General features: G+C 38.3%; 1 protein-coding gene across 4 annotated transcripts in view; it reads right to left on the reverse strand.

The window, feature by feature from the left end:
• The window catches only part of bmpr1ba (bone morphogenetic protein receptor, type IBa), a 61,031-nt gene that overhangs the window by 28,435 nt on the left and 5,201 nt on the right, over window positions 1-27,395 (reverse strand). The window contains exons 2-4 of one of the 4 annotated variants that reach the window (XM_065251021.1): window positions 21,734-21,782; window positions 20,587-20,752; window positions 6,352-6,561 (exon numbers count right to left, since the gene is read on the reverse strand). In XM_065251021.1, the coding sequence (XP_065107093.1) occupies window positions 6,352-6,424 (73 nt within the window). In that variant the 5' untranslated portion in view covers window positions 6,425-6,561; window positions 20,587-20,752; window positions 21,734-21,782. Of the gene's footprint in view, window positions 1-6,351; window positions 6,562-13,962; window positions 14,119-20,586; window positions 20,753-21,733; window positions 21,783-27,395 lie in introns of those variants that run through there. The other 3 variants (XM_065251023.1, XM_065251022.1, XM_065251024.2) reach the window with 3 other exon arrangements.

Below are 27,395 nucleotides of genomic sequence, written 5' to 3' on the forward strand. Positions count from 1 at the left end.
TCTTGATTGTTTATATTTATCACTTTTTGTAGAAAAAGGTGTGTGGGCTAGAGGTCTTGTTGGGACCTTAATCACTTTTTACCCGAACCAGATGTGCAAATATCTTATATTTTTAGAAAAGAAAAACCCGAGACAAACCCGAGAAAATTAAACTGGAGTCTGATCCGGACCAGTGTACTTTTTTTAACCCGAATGTAAACTGCACTGACTTGTGTGTAGTTTGCATCGCCACATGCACCAATCAGACAGAAATCTGATGACGACACCAAGGGAACCGCTACAATGTGCATTTAAAATTTATTGACAGGTCTCTCTTAAAAAATTAACCGCCAGCCACACAATGTCGCAAACGCTCTTGACAAACAGAGATGGGGTTGAAAAAGGACTTGATGAACACACGCAAGATAGTTTGGGTCATCTCAGGTCTGTTCGGCAAAAAAACTTTTATTTTAAATTACCCGATGCCGCTATTATTATACCCGACCCGTGTCCAAACACGCTCGTGTCGGACCTCAGGTTTTCGGCAGGCGTGTAGAGTTTCTATACAAACTACTGGATGGGCAATACAGCATTTGTAGATGTTTTTGAGGATCTGTGTAAATGTGCCTTGATCTGGGCATGTGCAATTGTTCAAAAACACAAAGGAAAAACTTAATTTTTTTTAACTATATCGTTGTCGTGTAAATGTAGCCTTAATCTCTTCATTTCTCATGGCTTCCCACATTACAGAGATCTCGGAGTGGAACAGCATCTGCTGATTGTCCATCAGAACGTTTTGGACTCCAGCCATAACCCGACCACAGCTGAACCATTCACAAACCAAAACCCACACAAATTAACCCAGTACTCTCCCCAATGATAGTGACTACTGCGAAACTAAATTATTTTATATCCAACAGGTAGCCACAGGACGTGACGAAACAAACCTCATAGAAATATAACATTGTTACTTATTGGAGTGAAAGCCTCAAAGGGAAAGAGATGAGGAATACAGTGAAATGCAGGGAAGTGAGGTATTGTAACAAGATCTTTTACTCTGTTATGAGGGATGTGCCGTCTCTCCAACCCAAACAGGAAGCGAACGCTTCAGACGTTTGGTGCTTTCAGCGAGGTGTGACTGAAGACTGAAGACAGCCAGAGTAATGGAGCATCACATAACATCTAAAACTGAAACTCTGTGGTCTTTACTATTTACTCACCTGGTGCTTTCATAACTCCTGCCTGTCTCTCTCACTCTTTCTGAGGCTGTCCAAAAATAATTAAGCATTGGATATTTCATACAGCATTTCAGTGATATGATATACATGTTGGTTGCAAAAAACATGTTTAATCAGCTTGCTGTCAATGCTTTTTGGTATCAACTAATAGGGGACTCCAGTCAGTCTACAACCTTTTGGTCCACCACCCATAACCAGAACTATTAATACGGTCTACCAGGTTGACCTCAACCCCACCAGAGGATAGTAAATCAAGACCAGCAAATGATCATCCTTGCCAAGCCAGAAACCACATGAACTATAAACACCTGTACATTTCACCAAGAGCGACACCAGTATATACAGTATGCTGGTGTCCAGTTAAACTGCTGAGCTTTCCAGAAGTTACTGTAGACAAACAATGAGCAACAGTAAGAAACACAACAGTTGCAGGTTGGTTAAGATTCAACAAGCATTGCATGAGCAGAAATGATGGTATATGATCTCTGACAGAGACTCAGAGGTGATTAGATGAGTTCACCCAGCGTCTGGGTGTCAGATGAAGATCTGGACTGTGTCTAAAGGTTATTATGGGATGGGAAGAGATGAAAATAATGCAATGCTCCCTCTCTCCAACTTACGGTGGGAGGGGGATCGTTGTGCACACATTAGAGTTTAGTATGCTCACCCAAACAAAACAGCTTTAAATATTAATGATTGTATAAATATAAATGAACCAATGCAAAAATGCAAATAAAGATGCATAAAATGCTCCACTAATAATGTTATATACAAATCTATTTTATAGTTGTTTTAAAAACCACATGCTTGCAATGCCAAGATAAGGTAGTTATCTTATGCAAAATTTTTAATGCAATAACCATAATATTTACAATCTGAGCTCCCAAGCAACTTCAGGTGTATAGTAATAGATATTGGGGTTGGGGGGCTCAAGGAAATAAGGTTGGGAATCACTGGTTTAGAGGATGTTTACTGGAAAACAAAGCAAATATACTCAAAGAACATTCAGTATAGGGAACACATGTTGACTATTAACTACAAAAGTGTAAGGTTGGATTAAGAGATGTAGACTATGGTCATGCAGAATAAAGCTTTAATATGTGTTTCATAGGGTGAGTTGGGCACAAAACTAACGAAGGGTTAATTGTAATACGGCTACTTTACATATTTGTGACCAGTCACGGAAAGTAGGGACACAAGTCGGATCTGGGCATTTTGAGTTATTCACAGATTCTGAAAGTGCAGTTCCTAAGCTTTCCAACGATGTGTAACACATGGAAATCTGATAAGATTTGGAGAAGTTGTGGCCATTTGAATATAGGAACTCAGAAATACTCAAACCGAGAAAATCGAGACGAAAGGGACTCTTCTTTTCAGCTGGGGGAGACAATAGGGCTCATTTACATCTCATTTAGCTAAGCCATGCCCCCTGTAAAACCCTTTTTGAGATGTTCTAGCATCATATGTAGTATTTTATGACCAAATGACAACCCGCAAAAATAAACATGACTATTTTACCTTTGTGGGGATCACAAGTCGAATCCAGTCTGTTTCAGATTATCCAATGACCATATTTGTCCACAAATGCGTATAATCCGTGAAATATAGATTGTTTATATCAGATTTCGCATGAATGTCTGGTAATACAATATAATATATAATCTGAAGACTATTTAAATCGTAACATGTAAGGGTATATGAGCTTACACTCCGTTAAACACATGAACCCGCCTTCAAAGTTTGTATTTAAAATAGGGAAGTAGTATAATAGATCATCCAAACAGCGCCGTCGAAAACGTGACATCCTTTAGAGATGTTACCAATGGCTCGCTCGTTCCTCCATCAGCCAATGACTTCATGGAAAATATTGATAGACAAAACATGTAGCCAATTATATGAAGAATACAACGATATCTGTGTAACTTCTGTGTGTTTGGACTCATGCTGCGCTGCAAGAACTGACATACAGATGACGTCAAAGTACCGCGAGAGCGAGTCGAAATTAAACTACTCCGTAAGATTTCTTGAAGAGCTCTCGCGGTACTTTGACGTCTTCCGACTGCAGCGCCGCATAAAGTCAGTGACGCGGCTGACGTACGATGCGGCTGACTGTTATTTGTTCCGCCCCAGCTTCTTTTATTTTTCTTTTGTTTTGTGCGCCCGAGCTTTACAGTCTGGGGAGACGCAGGCTATAAGTTTGAAAAAAAAAAAAAACTTAGCAAACATATCTGAGGAACAGGGCAGCGCGTCACAACAGTCACGTGACTTCACGCTCGAGCCGGAAGAGAAGACAATGCTGAATAAAGTCGTAATTCTGCTATTTTTGGACCAAACTGTATTTTCGATGCATCAACACAATCTTACTGACCCACTGATGTCACATGGACTACTTTGATGATGTTTTTATTAACTTTCTGGACATGGAAACCATACATAGATTTTCAATGAAGGGGAAAGCTCTCGGACTAAATCTAACGATAAAACATCTTAAACTGTGTTCCGAAGATGAACGGAGGTCTTCCGAGTTTAGAACGACATAAGGGTGAGTCATTACTTACATTATTTTCATTTTTGGGCGAACTATCCTTATTTAGTAGTCACGCTGTTCCCTTTGGGGGCGGAGGCGAAAACACAAGCTTATACAGTATGTAAATATACACACAGACAATGACGCCCCCCGCTGCACGCTAGAATCTCCGGAAAAACAAGCCTATTTTAACCGCAAAATGTACGCTTTTAAATATACAAAAACTGCTATCTCAAACATGGAGAGGCTTCTTCGTGATCTCAACTAACAGATTCTGCAATAAAACGAAAATCACAAATTTTGAAAAAAAAACTTTGTTTCTCATTTTCTCGAAACTTGTGCTGCCGACTTGAGTCCCTGGTTTCCGTGACGGGTCACATTTCTACAAGGCCGAGCAATCTGTGCTTTTGATTTTTTCTCCTGATGTCAGGTGGTCTCCTGTGAATTTTTGTAAAGTTTTGATGTGTTTTGAACAAAGAGTGTTTAGGCATGGAAATGAAAACAATCTAAATACTATTCATCAAAATGAAAACTGTGAATAAATATCTGGAGAAATAACTCACAATTATGATTTTTTTGTTTTAATAGTGTATGGCCCCTTTAAAAAAATCAGTTTATATGCATTGATGCACAATACAAGGATGGTTTGATGAAGGATCATGGATGGATGAATGTGTGGATATCTATCTATTATAGACAGATTTATAAACAATATCCACTTTTAGTATATAGACAGAATTTGATTGAATTATTTGAGTTTAAACATTTTTTCAGCAAGTGTTACAACAAACTTGTTTGTAACGTTTACAATCCTGTCATTTTTGGTGTAATTGTACGATAACGGTAGGTCCCACAAACAAACTTTTTAGATGAATACAAAAATTATTAATCTAATGTAAAAAAAAAATTACGATAGAGCCAAAGCCAAAAAGCGTTACTTTGTAAGTAACGATAATGCCCCACTTTCCCCTACTAATAAGCAGCCAATATCATCTCCCTTAAAATTCCAGCAGGCACACTGCATTATATGACAAAAAACTTAATTAAATTAGGGTGACCATACGTGCCATTCTTCGCGGAGGCAGCCTGGCCAGGATTTCGGTGCGTTTTCCAGAAGTCGTATTTGTTGACCGCATACGCCAAAAAAAAATCCTCTATGATGTATGCGGTCGACAAATACGACTTCAGGAAGACGCACCGAAATCCTGGCCAGGACGCGTCCGAGAAGAATGGCACGTATCGTAACCCTAATTAAATACAACAACTCAAAACCAAAAAGCTAAACATGTCACACATCTTTGGAAAGCTAAGATTCTTGTGATTTGAATGATTTAAACCGTTTTAAGATACAATCAATAACAACAACAGGTACAATTAGTGTCCTTTTTTAGGTTTTTTTGCCTTTTTTAGGCATGCTATAGACATGATAATTGGCAACTAGCTAAAAGTGGGAAATGGTCGCTATACTAAAGTGCTACCAAATGATTTTGTTTACAGATTTGACATTTAAATGCACACCTGCCCATAATTTAGAGTATGAACAAAACTAAACCTGTGTGAATGTAACGTCTTCATACAGTACATCCACTAAAATCACCAGGATACCAGTTGGTAAAAATACAGAGAAAACTGAAGTTAGTAAAAATCTAGCATCATTTGTTTGCAGCTGTGATATTTTATCCAACGCATTGACATTCAGATATTCTGAAAATATGTTTTTCACAATCAAAATGATTGACAGCAACATAGTTATTAGCATATCTGAAATTAAACAAATCCACAAATCAAGAAGGTGTGGTTATTAACATTCAAAACGTTTCCGACCGACAAACAAAAGAAAGCCTGTCCAAAGCATGCAAACACAGTGAAACAAATGTGTGTGAGAGAGATTAAAGACCGAATGATTTCAAAGCTGGACCTCCAACTGTGTGTTAAACAAGTGTTAGACAGCTGAGAGACTCATCGACTTACCACGCAACAAACACATATAACCAACCCAACGACACAAACACACAGGGAGAAACACCTGGCCATCCATTTGGCACACCATCACTGAGTTTATTTAAAAGTCTGATGGCAACACCCAATATATAACACCATGAAAAACTCAACTGTTTCTCCTAGACAGCAATAGACGGTTTGCTAAAGTCAGATTTTCCTCCTGAGAGAAGTTTTAGAAGAACATCTCAAAGTGCGCTCAGATTTACCAACATACCAAAATCTGCACATTTCAGTTCTCAGAAATCTCAATGTAAATCTGCATGTCAACTGTTGTCTCATTTGGTTTATATTAATTCCTCCTAAGATTTTTAGGAGAAACATCTGAGACAATTTTTACATTTCGACTCCATTAAGTGTCTTGAGCAACTTCTGTGCAAAATAAATCATCCCTTAGTATAGAGAAATTTAAACACAGCCACAGTCTGACTACACCACAGTCCATTTGTGTGTTATATAAACACTGACACACAGTACAGATGAATTTCACATCCTGCGACCTGCTTCAATGTATATATTCGCATGTGAATGTTTATATTTCAGGAGAACAAAGTTAACAGAGGTGACCCACACAGTCAGTCCGTTTCTGTTCTGTTGGTTGACACTTACCCAGGTTCTCCTGTACGAGTCCCAGAAGTCCAATCACGCAAATCCAGTGAATGCTGGTCCTCAGGAGGTTCATCTTCAGTGTGTGTGTGCACACCAGGCAATGAGTAAATCCCTCGACTGTCTCCTCGACACACACTTGTGTAATGTACTGAATGTGAGAAATAGCACACCCCACAACAGCCTCAATCACCGCTTTACACCGACTGCCCACTGAGAGAGAGAGAGAGAGAGAGAGAGAGAGAGAGAGAAAGAGAGAGAAACAGAGGGGAGGAGATTAATCACAACCTTACACACAGTAGTCTCTGTTTAGCCGGACCAAACTCCGCCCCTTTGATAAGGCTCCACCCCCTGTCTGTCTTTTCACCAAGCCCTCCCTTTGCTTTTTCTGCCAAGCACACGCTATAGTTTGAATGCAACTGCACACCGGTTTACTCTGTGCAATATACACTACATAGTGCATACTATTTTCTAAAACAGTATGTGAGACTGTCACTGTATACAGTACATGGCGCAACTATAAACATTTCAAACAATAGTGAGCTACACTATTCACCCAAGAATCATCTGATAATCAATTATTTTATTAAGATTTAGTCAATAGTAAAATCGAGTAAAACAAGGCTGTATGGAGAAGAGAAATCCTAATACTTCAAAACCAAAGAAGTCAAAGAAAAGTCAAAAGTATAATGCTTTCATTCTCTGTATATAATCGCTTGACCAGTAAGCACACACAAATGTGAAACACACACACTAATAACAAAATGTGATGGAGGTCGTCTTTAAGCGTTGACCTTCGACCCTTACTCCAATTTGTACTAGGTTGACCTTTAACCTTTTTTAAACTCAGCTGAAGCGAAGCCGGATCAAAACAAAAAGCTGCTCGGAAAACACCAGACAAAGGGTGTCGTCTAAAACCTACGACCTTGCCCACATACGGTATAAAATAAAGCATTTGATGTTGGTTTAACTATTTGAATCTGCACTTTTCTGAACTGAATGAAATGTGCATATCTTCAGGCAGCGTTTCGAGCCCATCAATCAACTTAATTGTTTCAGCCACCTTAGAAGTCAAAGGAACTTCTGGAACAGTCATTATGTCAGGACACAGATGCTTTTAAGCTTATACCTAAATAAAGTGGTTTTAGTTGACATTTTTTTACATTATTTCCAAAGAGACAATCGTAATCTTTTATCGAAATAAACATGTATTTACCAGCTCTGCCTCTGACGTTTCGGCTGATGTCACGCAAGAATTTTCCTCCTACATAGCTGCGTTTCCATAGGCCTCACATCCATAGGCTTCAAATCACGCAAAATAAAATTGCGCTCCATAGGCTTCAAATCGTGCAAATTAAAATTGCGCTCTATTGGCTTCAAATTGTGAAAAATTTAAATTGTGCTCCATAGGTTTTAAATCACGCAAAATAAAATTGCGCTCCATAGGCTTCAAATCTCACAAATTAAAATTGCCCTCCATAGGCTTCAAATCGCGCAAATTAAAATTGCCCTCCATAGGCTTCAAATCATGCAAACTAAAATCGCGCTCCATAGGCTTCAAACCGCGCAAATTTAAAGTGTGTTCCATAGGCTTCAAATCGCGCAAAATAAAAATGGCATCCATATGCTTCAAATTGCGCAAATTAAAATTGCCCTTCATAGGCTTCAAATTTCGCACATTAAAATTGTGCACCTTAAAATTGCGCTCCGTAGGCTTCAAATCGCGCAAATTAAAATAGTGCTCCGTAGGCTTCAAATCGTGCAAATTAAAATTGCGATCCGTAGGCTTCAAATCGCGCAAATTCAAATAGTGCTCCGTAGGCTTCAAATCGCGTAAATTAAAATTGCCCTCCATAGGCTTCAAATCGTTCAAATTAAAATTGTGCTCCGTAGGCTTCAAATCACGAAAATTAAAATGTAACATATGCCCAATAGAAACATGTAAATTTATCAAAAACTCACATATTTACGCAAAGAAATTACGCTTGCATTACATTTTTCAGCCAATTCGAAAAACTAATATCGCAAAACTGCAATGGAAACTTTTTTTTGCATTTACAGGTCACTTGACATGCGTAAAAGTCACATGATCATGTTCAAATTAAGATTACGCTCCATAGGCTTCAAATCGCACAAAGAAATTGCGAATTGATCATATACCCAATAGAAACATGTACTTTAAGCAAAAACTCACATATTTACGCAAAAAAAAAAACGCTTGCATTACATTTTTCAGGCAATTCGAAAAACGAATATATCGCACAACTGCAATGGAAACAGTTTTTTTTTTTGCATTAACTGTACAGGTCACTTGACGTGCGTAAAAGTTACATAATCATTCATTTTACATGCAAAATCATGTACTATAATCTCCCAGAAACACCTCGTACATGGCCACTCCCAAAAATAAGAGGCTTTATTTGGCATTAATGCTTGGATAACACGTCTGCATTTCCTTAGATTAAAAATACTGTGGATCTGATATACGTAAACCTACATACATGTAACTTTAATTCAACTTTAAAATGTTTTGCGCAGATCTTTAATGGACACCAGGCTCATGTCATAAAAACTACTTTTGACAATCACGTAACAGAGCTACAATGTATCTGTATGTAGTGGCCAAGTGATAACTTAAATGTATTAAATTAGCAAACACACATTCCCAACTAAAGCCAATAGACTGATGCATCACCAGCAACATCACCCAAACTAACACGCCGCAATCCCTTCCATCTGTTTCATGGCTCACTCTAAAAAATCCATCTTCCAAATGTTTTCTTCTGTTTTCACAGCTGACAGAAGGCCTGTGTTAGTCTGTTAAAGGAGCGTTTGTCAGCTTTTGGTGTGTGTTTGGATGCTATTAAGAAAGGTGAGCGTGTTGTCACTGGCGTTATGTCGTGTGCGCGTGTTATAGCGCGAGGTGTTGATTGTCCAAATGTGGAGGTGTAAAAATCGGCAGCCAAAATAGACCTTCAGCTGTTCGTACAACACACACAAAGCTTTCTAATGCCTTGGTCACCCAAATAGCCCTTCAACTAATAAAAGCATAAACAGTAGCTGCTCAGACATTTGCTTCATTGTTTCCAAAACTTCATAAGACATCGTAAACAAGCTTGCTACATCAAGCATAACTATGCTGCTTTCTAAGATAACTATTTTGGCCAAAATCCTATACTGTGAATGAACACCTGTGAATGTTTTACTCAATGGTCCGGGTTTGCAGAGATCAGAGGTCAATGTAAAGACCTAAAGAGTCTTGGTGACCTCACACCTGTTTGAGCTCATCTACATGGTGGTCACATACCATCAGACAATCACAATGCACCAGTAAGACAGAAAAACAATTTATAAACATTCAAAGCAACATTATAAATAACTAGTGTGGAATGGCATACTACTCATACTTATACTACTGTATGTAGTATGCAGTTATCTTTCTTTGCACTGGAGAAATGTATACAATGCATACAATATGTTGTATGCATATTGCATATTACATCAAAATCTATAAAAAATATGATTTTATGATAGACTTGTGGTATAAATCATTTAAATGTGCTTTTGTGGTTTGAACAAACAACTCCAACAGTGGCAACCGTGTGTTTTGGTATAAAATTGTTGAAAGTCTGCTGGTGACCTGTTACTTTTTCATGTCAATTCATGTTCATTTTGACCATAAACAATGCGCTGTCACTTTGGGTGTTAGCTCAATTCTGTGACATTTAATTCACAGTGACAACAATTTATTGTTAGCTGTATAAAATGGTTATTGTTAGTTCTATGAAACTGAAGCCATCGAGACTCTTCAAGCAGGAAAGAGAGTGTGTGCGTCTTTGTGCAGATGCGATACGTGTATGTGCGTGTTTGTGTGTGTGAGAGAGGGAATGTGTTAGGGTTCAACATGGGTGAATGGAAGATAATCAGCAGGTCATGCAGGCCGCTTCACATTTATGCTGCTTAAACAAAGACAAGCACACATGCACAAACACACACACACACGTACAAACACACACACACACACACATACACTTTCACACACTAACGAGGCTCCACTTCCACCTGGGTCACTCCAATTAAGAATTCACTAACGAGGTGCCAATTAGAAGAGAAAGAATGAATGAAAGCCAAGCAGAGGGTCAACGAGAGAAAACACAACTAGACCACATGATGACATCACATCTATTACTGTAGATCTAACTATGGATATGGCTCGCAGATCTTTTAGATCCAATTAGAGTCCAGTTTCACTAGATCTCTCTCCCCGTCAGTATATTATGAAATCACTAACCCTGTGTCTCAATTCGTTTCCTAGCTCCCGAGGTCGTGAATCAGTATATCGTGTACACTGGTAAGGACCCTAGCTCACTTGACATTGGGACACTGTTCACTTATTTTTCTGTAACGTGGCTGCTTAAGCGCGTCGTGATCATTCACAGCTGTTCCTCATCAACAACCAGCAAAACCAACATCTCTCTGACTTAATTTTAAACAGTACATTGTGAAAAACGCCTTCATTATTCTCTTATTGTAATTAATTAAAATATAATTACTTAATTTTAAATATTTTTTTTACAATTTTAAATAAATATTATTATTTTACATATTGAGTAGATTGTGGTCCCTCACTGTGTAGCGATGTGTGTTTATATTTAAAACTAAAACAAACGTTTGTCTTTTTAAAAGTTCTGTCACATTTCAAAAAGTTTATTGAGTTGGATTACGTGATTTCGGTTGGTGAGCTTCAAAAAGGTCACGTGATCAGTTAAGGGAACATAGGGACCATCGATACTCACTGGTTTTTGCGTTGCATTTTGGGAATTTTTAGGGATGTTTCATAGCACTGGATGGATTTTGCGATTGAGATAGCCCTTAAAATGTCTGACTCTCTTATCAGTGCCCTGACTACTGAACAAGGGAGCTGATTGAGACATACCCTAAATCTCTGTTGTGAGTTAATACTTTAAATCAATCATGAGGCAAACACACAGATGAAGGGAAAAACAGTAGGCAGGATACAAAGTGATGTAAACATAATAAAGATGATTTATTGAAAAATCTTAGGTGCATTCTCAATGCTCAGTTTAGCTTCGTTCTAACTTCGTCGATGGTTGGACAAACTTTGCCGATGGTCGGACTAATTTCGCCGATGGTCGGACTAACTTCGCCGATGGTCGGACTAACTTCGCCGATGGTCGGACTAACTTCGCCGATAGTCAGACTAACTTCACATATGATCGGACTAACTTCGCCTGATGGTCGTACTAACTATGTCGATGGTCTGACTAACTTTGCTGGTGTTTGAACTAACTTTGCTGTGTTCAGACCAACTTCGCCGATGGTCGGACTAACTTTTTTGATGGTCGGACTAATTTCGTCGATGGTCGGACTAGCTTCGTTGATGGTGTGACTAACTTTGACTATGGTTGGACTAACTTCGTTGATAGTGTGATTAACTTTGTCAAAGGTGTGACTAACTTCTTAGATGGTGTGACTAACTTCGTTGATTATCTGACTAAGTTCGTAGATGGTGTGATTAACTTCATCGATGGTCTGACTAACTTCGCCGATGGTGTGATTAACTTTGCCGATGGTCGGACTAATTTCGCAGATGGTCGGACTAACTTCGCCGATGGTCGGATTAACTTCGCCGATAGTCAGACTTACTTTGCATATGATCGGACTAACTTCGCCTGATGGTCGGACTAACTACGTCGATGGTCTGACTAACTTCGTCGATGGTCGGACTAACTTTGTCGATGGTCGGACTAACTTTGTCGATGGTCGGACTAACTTTGCTGGTGTTTGAACTAACTTTGCTGATGTTCAGACCAACTTCGCCGATGGTCGGACTAACTTTTTTGATGGTGTGATTAACTTCGTCGATGGTCAGACTAACTTTGTCGATGGTGTGATTAACTTCGTCGATGGTCGGTTTAACTTTGTCGATGGTCGGACTAATTTCGTCGATGGTCGGACTAACTTCGTTGATGGTGTGACTAACTTTGACTATGGTTGGACTAACTTCGTTGATAGTGTGATTAACTTTGTCAAAGGTGTGACTAACTTCTTAGATGGTGTGACTAACTTCGTTGATTATCTGACTAAGTTCGTAGATGGTGTGATTAACTTCATCGATGGTCTGACTAACTTCGCCGATGGTGTGATTAACTTTGTCGATGGTCGGACTAACTCCGCCGATGGTCGGACTAACTTCGTTGATGGTGTGATTAACTTTGTTGATGGTGTGATAAACTTCGCCGATGGTCTGACTTAACTTTGTAGATGGTGTGACTAACTTCGTCGATTGTTGGACTAACTTCGTTGATAGTGTGATTAACTTTGTCAAAGGTGTGACTAACTTCTTAGATGGTGTGACTAACTTCGTCGATGGTCGGACTAAGTTTGTCGATGGTCGGACTAACTTCGCCGATGGTCGGACTAACTTTGCCGATGATGTGATTAACTTTGTCGATGGTCGGACTTACTTCGTCGATGTTCGGACTAACTTTGCCGATGGTTGGACTAACTTCTTCGATGGTCAGACTAACTTCGTAGATGGTGTAATTAAGTTCGTCGATGGTCTGACTAACTCCACCGATGGTCGGATTAACTTCGTCGATGGTCTGACTAATTTCGTTGATGGTCTGACTAACTTCGCCAATGTTCGGACTTACTTCGTCGACGGTCAGACTAACTTCGTCGACGGTCGGACTAACTTCGTCGACGGTCGGACTAACTTCGTCTGACTAGAAGCAGATTTCGCAGGTGTTATTATGCCAAACACAGATGGTGGAAATTTACTGTTTTATAACATTCTTGTGATGTTGTTAAAAACCTTGGGATGGTGACCATTGAAGACTCATATTAGCAATAAAAGACAATCTGTACAGTTATGGTGTTTTCAAGTCATATCAGAAATATGTTTTTTTTTTGACTAAACACGCATGAACGGCACCACAAATATGTAAACACGACTGGGGGCATGTCAGTGAGAAACAAAGCGGAATCAATGGATGCAACGTCTGCACAATTTATGATACCAAATTAGGATGTCTGCACAAAATATGATGCCAATATAACAATATAACAATTAATATGAAATGTAACAGTATACAGTGATTTAATAAATGAATTAAAAATGTATGAAGATTTATGATTCATGAACAGGCATTGTCTTGGAATTGTGAAAGCTAGTAACTTGGTATAAGCACTTCTTGTATTATTGCCTTCATATGCCAAATCGCTTATTATCTTTTTTCGCTTTGTATAAAAGCTTCTTTTAAATGCCTAAATGTAAAAACATAAAAAAGCAAAACACACTTGATGCACATTTTTTGTTCTTTTTTAAGTAGAGTTAGCAAACCTTGCTGGATTTGTTTCAATTCATTAAAAGTAGACCACCATAATGCGCTCGTCTGCGAATTGTGAATCGAACGCACCTGACATCGTAACACAGCTTACCGGCTCGCAAATATAAACAATCCAGGAGGACTTGAACACGTTATTAGTATCGCTAATAGAAATCTGCTATACATGCTTGCTTTCTGGCGCTATATATCATAATTTAGAAATGGAATCAAACAACAAATAAAATAACAAAAATTCATCTACCTTGGTTATCTTATTACCTCAAAGTCCATAGATATCACTGTCTGTTTATACCCCTGTTAACACTTTCTCTAACAAGCGGATGCAGTGAGACCTGTTCATGATGTTCGGCATGAAGTCTATTCTCAGTTCAGTGCTGAAAACCTCCCAAACTTTGTGATGTGTGTGTTACTTTGAATGTCAGTGTGTGTATGAGCAGGTGCTGGAGTGGATCTAGAGGTCAGCAGTCGTGCTTCAGCTCCCAAAAATAGAGCGTCCATGTCATAGACTGCGAGATGCAGATCTCATATCACGCAAAGAACTCACCACAGTTGAACCTCTCTCTCTCTCTATCCTCTCTTTCTTTACTTGTACAGGTATCTCTCTCACCCCTCCATTTCTCTCTCTCTCCTCCTCCTCTCTCTTTTATTCCCGTTCACACTAAAGTCTTTATCCCATCTCTCACAGACTGACATTATAAGCACTCTCTGCATGCGTGTGTGTGCTATGATGTCTATGAGTTGTCTGTACACTCACCTGAAACGTAAAACCACCCCATGCTCCTAAGCGTGACCTCTGACCTCTTCTACTCTCTTACAGATACAAGGTTCCTGCTCACTTTCTCTGCTAATACCGTGTGTATATGTTTGCGCACATATAGATATACGTCCTATCTAATGCTTCCACGCTGATCGTGTTACACGGTATAAACATTCCCGTAACAGCGGGGTCTTGACCAGGTAGGACAAACAGTGAACATACATGTAAGCTAAAACTCTTGAGTGCGTGTGGTTGCGTTACCCCCGGATGTATCGCTGTCCTGCATGCATTAACTACCACAGACTGTCAAACCCTGACCATTAAAATCTGAAAACTGTACATTTACAATTTGCCATACACACTCAAAAGCAAGTTTATGTAGAAGAAATTTATAATAAATTTGATTTTGTGATACAGGAATCTTGTTACTTAGCAGCTGCTCAGAAAAACTTAACAACCACTCAGCCTATTTTGTTATTCACATACGTGTCAGAAATTATATCAATGTAGTTATATTGTATAGACATTTTATCTGATGCACGCGCGCTGCGCAGATACACGTTTGGGTCGTAACAGAAAACTGAATCGAGAACCGAAATCGAATCGATGTGATAGCTTGTGAAGACATTTCGCCACTTTTCTAACCTTAATTTGTGAATAGCCAGTGAATGACGCAAATTATTGCTACCCTGACACGGCCCATATCCTTGCTTGTACAAACAGACCTTTGACGATCGCCTCTGTCCTAGACCCTGACCATAAACATCTGTCTTTTTGATCAGCCCTCTTTGGATATTAATCCTCTGGACTGATCACATGCTCTTTGATAATGTAATGTTGTATGGAAATTTGATAATGTATGAATGAATCCTGGTTCAGTTTGATATACTTCTGTTTGCACTTTCAAATTAACTCATTTCCCACCAGCCTTTTTTTTTTGAAAAGTTGCCCGCCAGCATTTTTTGGGGGGATTTTCGTTTCAACAAAAACGTTTCATCCTAACTATATTTTTTTCTCAGCTTACAAACTCTTAATTATGAGTATTTTTCTTCAAACATTCAAATCATTTAGCAAAAAGCTGAAATAATTGCATTTTTGTGAAGGAATTTTGTTAGAGATCAGATTCAGAACGAGTATCAAAACCTACACAGAGTTTAAAATTAGTAAATTATTTTTTGCTTCAGTTTTTTTATAAATTGGGTAAGTCCGCCATCTAGAGGATAATAACAGTACGGTATTACAGATAACCATAAAAACTCATCAGGAACACGTTTTTTCATGCAAATGTTTTCTCCTAATTGACGAAATAAACTACTCGACCTGTTGTTATTGATTCAATGCGGAAGTCTCCTGGAAGTTAAGTTTGGACCACAAAAGCAGCATGTTGTTTACAGTTTGTTGTTGTAAATATAACAGAAGAACTTTAGTTCATGTTTATTCAAATATAATAGATAATAGTTTGGTTTCCCAGACAGGGTTAAGAGTAATCCAGGACTAGGCCGTAGTTATATTAAGTATGCATAGTGAGACAAAACATTGGCACTAAGATATGTTAAGACATGTACAAGGTGTTTTAAAATTAAGGCTACTCAAACATGCATTTTAGTCTGGGACTACGATAAGCCCTGTCTGGGAAACCAGGAAATTTATAAGAATTAAACATTTTAAAATATAAAACATATATCTATAAAAATTAAACATTTAAAAGTATAAAATGTAAATCTATAAAAAATTAAGTATTTCATATAAAATTTAAATCAATAAATAAAAATTTAACATTTAAAAATATGCAATGTATATCTTTAAAAATTAAGTATTTAATATAAAATTTAAAATCAATAAAATAAAACATTTAAAAATATGCATTGTATATCTTTAAAAATTAAACATTAAATAATATAAAATGTAAATCTATTATAATTGTAAATTTTAAAATATAAAATGTATATTTATAAAATTAAGCATTTAATAATATGAAAATTATTTTTATACAATTAAGCATTTTACAAATATTTAATTTATTATTAAGTGACTTTTTTAAAATAATAATTCAGTAGGTCTCTACTGGAAGCTGATGTTTTATATAATCTTTCATCGGTTAACTGTCATCTGTCATGTTGTGGATTTGTAATGTTGTTTCCACCAATTAGACGTAAAAACATCAAATTAGAAACTCCAGATACAATCACATCAGCACCAGTCACATGCCACACAATCTAATCCAATCTGTGATAAAGAGAACCCTGTCATATGCTGCAGAAAGAGAGAGAGATGAGGAAAAGGAAAAGAGAGAGAGAGAGAGAGAGAGAGAGAGAGAGAGAGAGAGAGAGAGACATTAGAGACATTAGCTGTAATTTAATCTGGGCCATTAAATGTAGTGCAAAAACAAATACACTCCACACACACACTCGACTCTCTGTCAGACATTCAGTGAAAATATAAAAGAAATGAAACCATTACTTCTTGCTAAGCTTCAACGTTAGTGATGTGTTTCGGAGGGACAGCCAAACTGTTGCCATGCAGTTGCTAAGGTAAAATAATTATTTTTGCATTAACATGCAGTTCCAAGAAAGGGCACTAAAAGGGTAAAAATTAATGACTTCCGGTTCGTCTAACTCCAATACGAGCCCTTATTAAGCAGAAAAAAGCACACCACACAGAACTAGGTGTGTCTATTAACACTCCAGAGGAAAAATAACAGCAATCCTGCCAGTGCACTTAGGAATACACACACATAGACGCACCTCGGTCCCGCTGAACCGCAGGGAAAAGACTTCACAGTGCACTGGCTTTTACGGCTGTCCCGCTTGGCAGTTGGGTAAAATATTCCGGAGGGTAAAATTAGTAACACAGCACAAAGACCCTCTTTGAAAGGCACGGAGCACGAAATCACGACGGACCTGTCCAAAATCTACAGTTCACCACACCTCCAGATAACACCTCCTGAGAGTGAGGGCCATCTGATAGACTCCGAATCAGACACGGTTTAAACTCTGAATCCTTTGCCGTAATCCTTAACACCAGAATAACCGTCACCTTGGAAACTTTAAGGATTCCCTCAGAAGTCTGTGTGTTTCTTGGAGACTCTATTTTAATGCGAGCCTGCGGAGGATTATACTCCAAATCTCTTCTTTCACTCAGAGTTTTAACACTCAAAGCCGCTATTGTTTGCGAACAGGAGACCAGATACATCTGAACAATACGGCCGATCAGCTTCACTTCACAACACAGCTAATGCACCGGCCTATTACACACTACAGATCAGTCCAAGACAGATATGGGTTTTTAATACGCTCGTGCCAATATCGAGAGCGGCTTTTACTGTAACTGGTCAGTTGAAGGTTTGTTATGATTCGTGGAGAGCAGAGGAAAACTAAGCTAAATGCAAACAATAATATATAATTAATAATTTACTTTGTTGCAAAACAAGTAGATTTATTAATTCATGAAAGTGGAAAACTTTTAACGTAACTTTGGGCATCCATGTCAAAAGCTGTGGATTCGTGAAACTCTACGGTAATTTGCTGTAAATTAAAAGCACATGCCAACATTTTTATTATTATTTGTGGAGAGCAGATGAAAAACTAATCTAAATGCAAACAATAAAATATAAATAATAATTTCCTTTGTTGCAAAACAAGTAGATTTATCAATTTATGAAAGTGGAAAACTTTTAACGTAACTTTGGGCATCCATGTCAAAAGCTGTGGATTCGTGAAACTCTACGGTAATTTGCTGTAAATTAAAAGCACATGCCAACATTTTTATTATTATTTGTGGAGAGCAGATGAAAAACTAATCTAAATGCAAACAATAAAATATAATTAATAATTTCCTTTGTTGCAAAACAAGTAGATTTATCAGTTCATGAAAGTGGAAAACTTTTAACGTAACTTTGGGCATCCATGTCAAAAGCTGTGGATTCGTGAAACTCTACGGTAATATGCTGTAAATTAAAGCACATGCCAACATTTTTATTATTATTTGTGGAGAGCAGATGAAAAACTAATCTAAATGCAAACAATAAAATATAATTAATAATTCCCTTTGTTGCAAAACAAGTAGATTTATCAATTTAAGAAAGTGGAAAACTTTTAACGTAACTTTGGCCATCGATGTCAAAAGCTGGGGATTCGTAAAACTCTACGGTAATTTGATGCAAGTTAAAAGCAGATGCCAACATTTACATGTTGAGTGACATTCCTTCATATATATTATAAACCATTAACAAAACCATGCTAGCTAAAAAATGGCAAACTTAAAAAATTGCAAAGAACATTATTTGTTTTGTGTTTGCTTGTCCCATTACATTATTTGCATATTTTGCGTTAAATAAATTGAGAAAAATTACCGGCCAGACATGTTGCATGTATATCACATATGAAAGTGGGATTATTTAGCCATTTTCTTTGAATATTGTGTGAGTAAGGATCTAAGAATTTCACAAAAACGCTACATTTTGTTGCAATTTCTAAAGATGCTCCTGGTTAGCGTTACTTGCCTTTTTTTCACTTGTGTTAATTTTTTACTTTTCCAGGAAGTTAACCGAGCAGACGTTAAGCCGTCTTTCCACTGCACACAACTAACGACGGCCAATAAACCGGAAATTATTCATTTCCTATGGAGAGTCGCAAAGGGTCTGCGAGAGGTGCCTACCGTCTGCGGATACATAATTTCCGGATCCGTTTTGACGGTTGGATCCGTAATTTTTTTTTACTTGTGTGACTACACCGCATGCAATACGCTGACCGGAAGTGATGCATTTCAGTGTATTCCAATCAAAACACTGTGTGAAGTGAAAATGATTTAATCATTATTGTTTAACTTTATCAGTAACACATGAATCCTGTAAAAAATATTGATTACTGATATTATTTATTTTATATGTATACGTTATTTTTTAATCATGTCTCCATATGTTCTCTCCAAAAATATTTGTCAGTCTTATATGCATAGCTGTTTATTATTTCATTAATTTGCATTCATTTATCTATTCCACTATGGTAAATATAACAATGAAGCCTTTTGCCCTGGAATAAGCTTCTCTTCCCTTTTACGATTAAACTGAAACTTCATTACGACTGCCACTAAGAGACGAACTCCGACAATCGTTTACGTATGTCTTGTGCAGTGGAAAGGCGGCTTTATGCTGCATTCACACCAGCCACGGTAGAGGCGTCAAGCGTGAGTGATTTCAATGTTAAGTCAATGTGAAGACGCGTTGACGTGAGTCTGGAGGTCTCGCGGAGCGAATAAGGTGTTGCGGGAAATGCGCGAGTTGAAAAATGTGAACTTTGGCAGGAAAAACGCGCCGCGTTAACCAATCAGGAGCATACTCTAGTAGTAACGTGATTACAGGAAGCAGGCGCAGTTGCAGTCAGAAGTCCCTCCCAAGACGTGAATTTCCGCGTGAATGTCTCGATGACTAGAATTTCACATGGCGGCTTTCATGCGCAAATGAAGCGAGTGAACTCCAAATGTTCAAGTGGCAAACTAGACACGGTACACGCGAATTTGACGCCTCAAACGCGGCTGGTGTGAACCCACACTTAGAGGGTGTAGCATACCGAAGCGGGTGACAGGAAAAGGTAAATCAATCTTAATAGCCAATTATGAACAAGCACAGCAGGACGTCCGTGTAACATCACATGTCACAACTTTCTGACGTTTTCTGAATAAAACGGGAGCATTGCTTGCCTATGCAAAGCTCAATGTCACAATGCTAGGCATAAACGTACTGTTTGGTTATTTTAAACATAAACCATTTTTCATATAATTTCCAGTTCAAATAACAATATTGTGATATATACTGTTACTGCGATATAAGATTTGTGTCATGCTCGGCCCTAGCGGTTAGACTGCAGATAGACAATAGGAAATGACAGACTTTTATAAGTGTGCGTTTATGCGGCTGGTGGCCAAACCCTTTGAGGGAGACACAGTATAATATCTGACAGCCATTAATCATAAAGCGCTCCTGGGATTTAGATGGCTCAATTTCCTCTTGATCTCTATCTCTTTTCAGCAAGCGATAATATCAGCCCTGCAGACACACAAACACACACCTGACAGTTCAGTAAGAGGTGTGTATGTGTGATCGTATATTACCTGAGGAATGTATCGTGATAACATTATTTCCTGTATGATAAATCACTCAAGTAAACTTGAAGCCTTTATGGACCAGCTCAATTCCAGGAGATCTCAAGTTCTCAAAAGCATTAAAGCTGCAGATCCGTCAGCTTCAGGAGAGTTTCTGGAGCTGTCAGAACTACGACTGAAAAATCACAAATGAAATCTTGTTAAAATCTCCTAGACAGAAATAAAGATAGATGATGAAAATATGGGGGTCCCAGTGAAGACAACACCAGTGATCTCAACAATGTCTCTTTGTATTGTGCTCAGTATTTGAAGGTCCATTAACAAAATTCATAGATCTCAATAAGGCATACAACATGTATCTCTACTCTTTTGGAGAAAATAGAAACATCTGAGACAAGTTTAATAAGTATCTTCAATTATGAAAGATATAAAGCCTTGATGTGCCTTAAAGACCTCTAAATGCCAATGCATGTGGGACAAAAAATTATCAAGAAGTCTTTGAGAGAAGTCATTACAGAAACTCTACGAGGTTATAACTTTATTATTTGTTATTAGAAACTATATCAACGTTATTATGTAAAAACGAATTGTTGCCTTAAATTTTTTAGGTATAATCAACTTGGCTTTAAAGTCATTTTAACTTACAACTTTTTATCTTGATTATTGAGTTGCTGTAACTTATAAAGTTACAGCAACCTTATTTTAATTTTATTTTAAAAGTTACAGCAACTCATCACTAGTCAAGATAAAAAAATTATTGAATTTGAAATGACTTGTAAAGCCAACTTAATTGATACTTAAAGTTAACATGAAATTGAAATTAAAACTTTTTTTAATGAAAAATTGTGTTTTTTATAAATGACTTATCTGTGCACTACATAATTTTATTTTTAATTCATGTGCCCTCATAATCTTTAATTGAAACACTTCTTCCGGTCACGAGGAATGGTGCGAGGGCAAGGCTAAAGATAGCAGCGAGTAGCAATTAGCAACATGGTCCAACTTCCAACAATTCGATCAGATCTCTATGTATGAAATCAAGTCCCGCCCTACATTTTTTATCATTCAGATAAACGTCACGATAGAGAAAAGAAGATAATCACAACTTCCGTTTCATGGTGACAAATAATTTTTTACAGTGCAATAAGCTTCTCACCTTTCTGAATGAAGGACGCTCCATAACCAATTTGCAGAATCAAGATCTCCTGCAAAAGTACAAAACACAATTAAACACAAATAAAACAATTCCAACTTTCTACAAACTATTTTAATATACTACTAATATACAAACATTGACACATAATGCGTCTAGGGATGCTAAACAATTAATTGCGATTAATCGTTAGCAGAATAAAAGTTTTTGTTTACATCACATATGTGTGTAAACTGTGTATAATAAATATGTATATGTATATATATAAATATGAACACATTCGTGTATAATTTTAAGGAAAATAAATGTATATATTAAGTATTTATATTTATATATAATATAAATTATACATAAATATACAAATGTATATACACATGTAAACATTTCTAAAACATATACATGCATGTGTGTACATTTATTTATACAAAGTTATTATACACAGTTCACACACATATATGATGTTAACAAAAACTTTTATTCTGCTAACGATTAATCACGATTAATCGTTAAGCATCCCTAAATGCGTCACTTATAATAATCGAATAAATAGCATAATAACATTAAATGTGCATACTTAAGAGTCGTTCATATTTTAACAATAACGTTAACTTTAACAAAAACTATAACTATATTAGCGTCCACACAACCAGACGATAACAATAATTATTTATCGTCTCCATTGTAAATCTCGTTTCTTGACCTACAACAAACACACGGATTGTAGGCAACAGTTTACTTCCTGGGATTGGTGATGTAGTAAAGAACGACATTATTTTTTTCAATTTATTTTATTTATATAGCGCTTTTCACAATTGGTAATTGTTTCAAAAAATTTTTATTATCATAATTCCTCCCACTTGGACTCTCAGCCTGTACGTTAACTTCTGTTAAAGGGATACTTCACCGATTTAACATTCAGCTTTGTATCTGTAGAAACCCGGCAGTATTACTGAATGACCATGTTTCCCTCCCTCATTTTTGCATCATCGGAGGACTTTTTTGCAGAACCAAAATGCAGATATCTCTCCTCTCAGGGGGAAATGATGGAAGAAACATGGTCATTCAGTAATACTGCCGGGTTTCTACAGATACAAAGCTGAATGCTAAATTGGTGAAGTATCCCTCTAACTTTGCATTGTGCGCGAATCTTTCAAACATGGTAAGGAGCGTCACATTTCCTGCTAACGTCAGAGGTATTCAGGCCAATCACAACGTACAGATTAGCTGGCCAATCACGCAAATCTGTGCATTTCAGGAAGAGAGTGAAATCTGGAGCTACAAAAATGTATGGTATGTGGAAAATAATGTTTTTGAACCATAAACCACGCAAACACATTGTATTTTACCAAATACACAAAATAACGTTTTTTAAAAATGCTCTTTAATGTTAATTCACTCACATGCTACAGTACTCGTTCAAAATATTAAACCTTTAATGGCATTAACTAATATTATAGATATTGTTTAATTAAAAACTATGCAAGTGTTTACATGTCATTGAACGTTTAAATATGCTACTCAGTATCTTAATGCATTTGTGTAATCTATCATCTTATCTATTGCCGTAGTCAATGTAGTTCTCTTTAATATCGAATGATTTTTAAACCTATATTTTTATATCTGTAGTTATCATCCATAGTGTGAACGGCGCTTTAGTCATAATGTGTTGTATTTCTGGGCGAGGTACTCTAATGAAGGTCAAACACAAAAGTTTGTGTTAGATCATTATCTGTATGATATTCAGCAGCTGACATTAACGTCCTACAACTGAAAAAAATAGATTCAGTGAAAGAAAAGGTTGATATAAAACAAAGACAAACACTGCTATGGGCTCTCCAAGCGTTCTAATCGACTTCACATGCTTGTACTTTAGCATAGACAGCTCCTTGAATTGAAAGAGGAGTGTTGTTATTTTTTCAGCTTGGCTCGCTCGGAGTCTACACAGTTTTGTTGATGCAAACAGTAGCACTCCGGTTGCATCGCAGCCAATTTGTAGATTATAACAAAAGCAAGTTAGTTTACCCACGTACACTTGCGGCACCACTAGACAGCGTATCTGATTATCATATCTGTTCTTGTTTTGTCGACTTTGTGCGCTTGCAATGGACAACTACACACGTGCATTCCGCCCCTCTCTCTCCACACACACACACACACACATCTGCTGTTCGACTCTAGCGGCCCGTTGAGTCTTTCCTGCTGGGTCTCATGATGAAAGGTGGGGGTGAGGTAAGAATTGGACGCTTTATGCCATATGGTCACACACTCTCCAACATGAACTCCACATAACACACACTGACACACAGCTGGATCTGGTTAGTTGGTGCGGGGTGTGTGTGCATGTAAAAGCTCACATAGTTTAGGGTCTCTCTGTTCATCCGTGACATTGGGCCTACAGCCGTATCAGTGAACTTGTTTTGATAACGCACAGAACACAGTAAGTATTGTTATAAACATATAAAAATACTTTCGGAAATAAAGACGTCTCAGTGACAGACTGACAGTGTGAAACCAGATTTTGATTTGTTATTGAAAGTACACTTTTTTTAACATGAAATTTGAAAAATTTAATTATTCTGCTAGGGCTTCATTCATCTGTGAAACAAAAGTTAATTATCGATTGATAGCTTAATTCTCAATTTTCTTTCATTATAAGTAAAAATGCACAGTCAATATTTATTTCTAAGCTTTTGTTGCACAGAAGTCATTTCTGGGGTTGGAGCAAGATAAAAAGTGAAAGATGTCCAAATTTTAAGAAGACTTAAACAGAACCTATTACGTTGCTAAAAACAACATTGTATTTATGTGTTCGCATGGTTTATGGTTAAAAAACACATTATTTTCCACTTATCGTACATTATTGTTGATCCTCTATGCCCTGCCTCCCTGAAATGCATTGATTTTGTACAAAGCTCAGGTGATTTTTTTGCACAGCCCTAGTCTGCATTTGTGATCGTAGAAACGACAAACAACAAGCGCTACTCTGCACTGCTCAAAACTTGTGTTTGAGTCATGGTTTAGTCAGTAGTAAATTATTTAAATATGAACCACTACTTCGCCTACTATATAGTATGGAAGTATGCGGTTTCGGACGCACTGATAGACTACTTATGCTACGTACACACCAAACGTGTAGCATCGCATTGCTCACTCTAGATAACTTGCGAGATTAAACTTTGTGTCATGCGATTTTTTCACTTGAGTTGAATATTTTGAACTCGCGCAAAGGCGCGTTTGAGGTGAATAGCGCGTTTTCGCAACAATCGCGCCGCCCAACGCTGATTGTGTCTTTGCATTGACTTTGTATGTAAACTCGCGTTTGGTGTGTATGCCCCATTACAGGCTGCGAGTCAGAAGTGGGCGGAGTTATGATAATGAGCGTCGTATCCACGTCAACAGGCCGAGGAACTGTTGCCTACAATCTGTGTGTTTGTTGTAGTCCAAGAAAACAGATTTACGTCGGAGACGATAACTCGCGTCATCTTTACTTTGGGATTTGTACCTTTTGCATATTGTTAACATACTAATACACACCAAAGGAAATGTAAAATAATTAATCGGATAATAGGTGCTCTTTAAAAGTGGCATGCCACATGTGAAAAAAAAACATGCAGTACTAAAAATAAAATATTTTTATTCTGGGAAACACGTTAAGCACTGAAAAGTAAACCATCTGTTATCTGTAAGGTAAAGTTGTTCAGCATGTGAGCTTATTTGTTTCATTTGCTCATAATTAAATTGGTCATTAGATTGAACTCAAATGGTCTAATAGACACAAACGGTGTCCATTATCAACAGGCAAAGTTGTTTCTGTTAGGATTACGCTGTAAAAGACTAAAGGCTATCAAGATAGTGAAAGTTAACTCTTATCAGAGTAGTTAAAAGTTTCTGTATCGTACACATGACCTGGCTGAAATCTAATATGAAATAATCATGAAAAGTCCATTAGTTAATGTCTGAAGAAAATACAGGAAGTGTTTATAACAGAAGATTAATGCACAATAAGCACTTTAGTATTCAGCATGTCATTAATGCACCTATTTGTTGATGTTACTATGAGACAATTCATGCTATATGTACAATATACACTGTAATTTAACAAACACTTAATCATTTGTTTTCCTACAAAAGACACACACATATATACCATATGCATTACTGTGGTTTATAATCACAATAAATGAATACAGGATCTAACATATGAACCAAATGTTTGCGAATCCAAGTTGAGAATTTCACCAGCAGGGAAACTTTGGTTACATTAGTAAGTTTAGTCAAAAACAAAATGTTACCAAATGGTTTATGAATCATAACGTATCAGTAACGTTTCATGGATCAATAGGCTACACCACGAAGTTCCCTTTCAGTCGGTCACTACGACGTCACGTCGTGACCGACGAATTGGGAACCGCTCCGCGGGTGACCTATCTACTTCGAGAAACTATAAAAACGCCAATGAACTTGGCATGCAGGTATTTGCATAATGCCGGCGCCGCCCCGCCAGGTGCGTATATAAGCCGCAGGTGCACAATACCAAATTAGCTTTATTGCTTCGAAGCCGGCAGACATCTGCTCTCGAGAAGCTGTTTAAACTGATCTTCGTAGATCCTGTCTCTAAAGAGGGAAAAGAAAAATCTCAGCTTGCTGAAGCTGGTTGGGCAAAGACACCTCAGCGGAGGCTCGCAGTGTTTTCTCCACCCTTCTCTCTCTCTCTGTCTCTTTAATTTAGGACTTGAGTTCGAGTGAGTGCGTTTGCCTCTCCCTGTGTGTTTCACCAGCTCGCACAAAAGAGTGATTTCCCTAAAAGAGCAGCACGTTTGAGCTTTGTGTCTTTTTAAAGACAGCCACTCATTCGTGTCACGGTTGGGTGCGTCTTTTTAAAGATGGCATTCCGCCCGTGCTCCGTTTCTGGATGCGGTGTGTTCATCGCTCCCCGGGATGGCCACGAGCGCTGTGTTTCGTGTCTGGGGCTCCAGCACGCTGAGGCAGCGTTGCGTGATAGTTCATGCTCCATCTGCGAGGGCATGACTATGGCGGATTTGCGGAGACGGGTGTCGTTTCTCCGGGAACGGCCCCCGCCTTCCAAGCCTGGTACTGCTAAGAGCGCAGTTGCTAGGCTTGCGAAGGATGATCTCCGTATAACGGTGCTGGGTCGGTCTGCTGGTTCGTCCAGTGGCTCCCAGCGCCCTGATCCGTTGCCAGCGGAGGTCCCGATGGAGACGAGTGGCCCGTGTTCTACGGTGTCCTCGCGCTCTGTCGAGCCTCCACCGGAGACTTTGTCCACCGTAGCATCGGAGGGGGGGCTGTCAATCTCGGACGCCGATCCAGACCCACTCCCTCCTTCGGGAAGGGTTGCGGGCCCTGCGTTCGACCCCGAGATGGCAGCCATGCTCGCTCGGGCGGCGGCGGCGGTCGGCTTGGAGTGGACTGAACCTCCCCCACCCGAACCGTCCCGCCTCGACGATTGGTACTTCGGGGGTGCCAGGGCTTCCCAGCCCTCGCCCCCGGTGCCTTTCTTCCCCGAGGTCCATGAAGAGCTGACGCGGTCGTGGAAAACCCCGTTTTCCTCCCGGAACCGGCCGTTTCAGCCTTCACCTCTCACCTCCCTCGAGGGTGGAGATGCCAGGGGGTACACTGGTATCCCGTCAGTGGAGCGGCCGGTCGC

Source organism: Paramisgurnus dabryanus, chromosome 5 (genome assembly GCF_030506205.2).
Source record: "Paramisgurnus dabryanus chromosome 5, PD_genome_1.1, whole genome shotgun sequence".
Lineage (NCBI taxonomy): Eukaryota > Metazoa > Chordata > Actinopteri > Cypriniformes > Cobitidae > Paramisgurnus > Paramisgurnus dabryanus.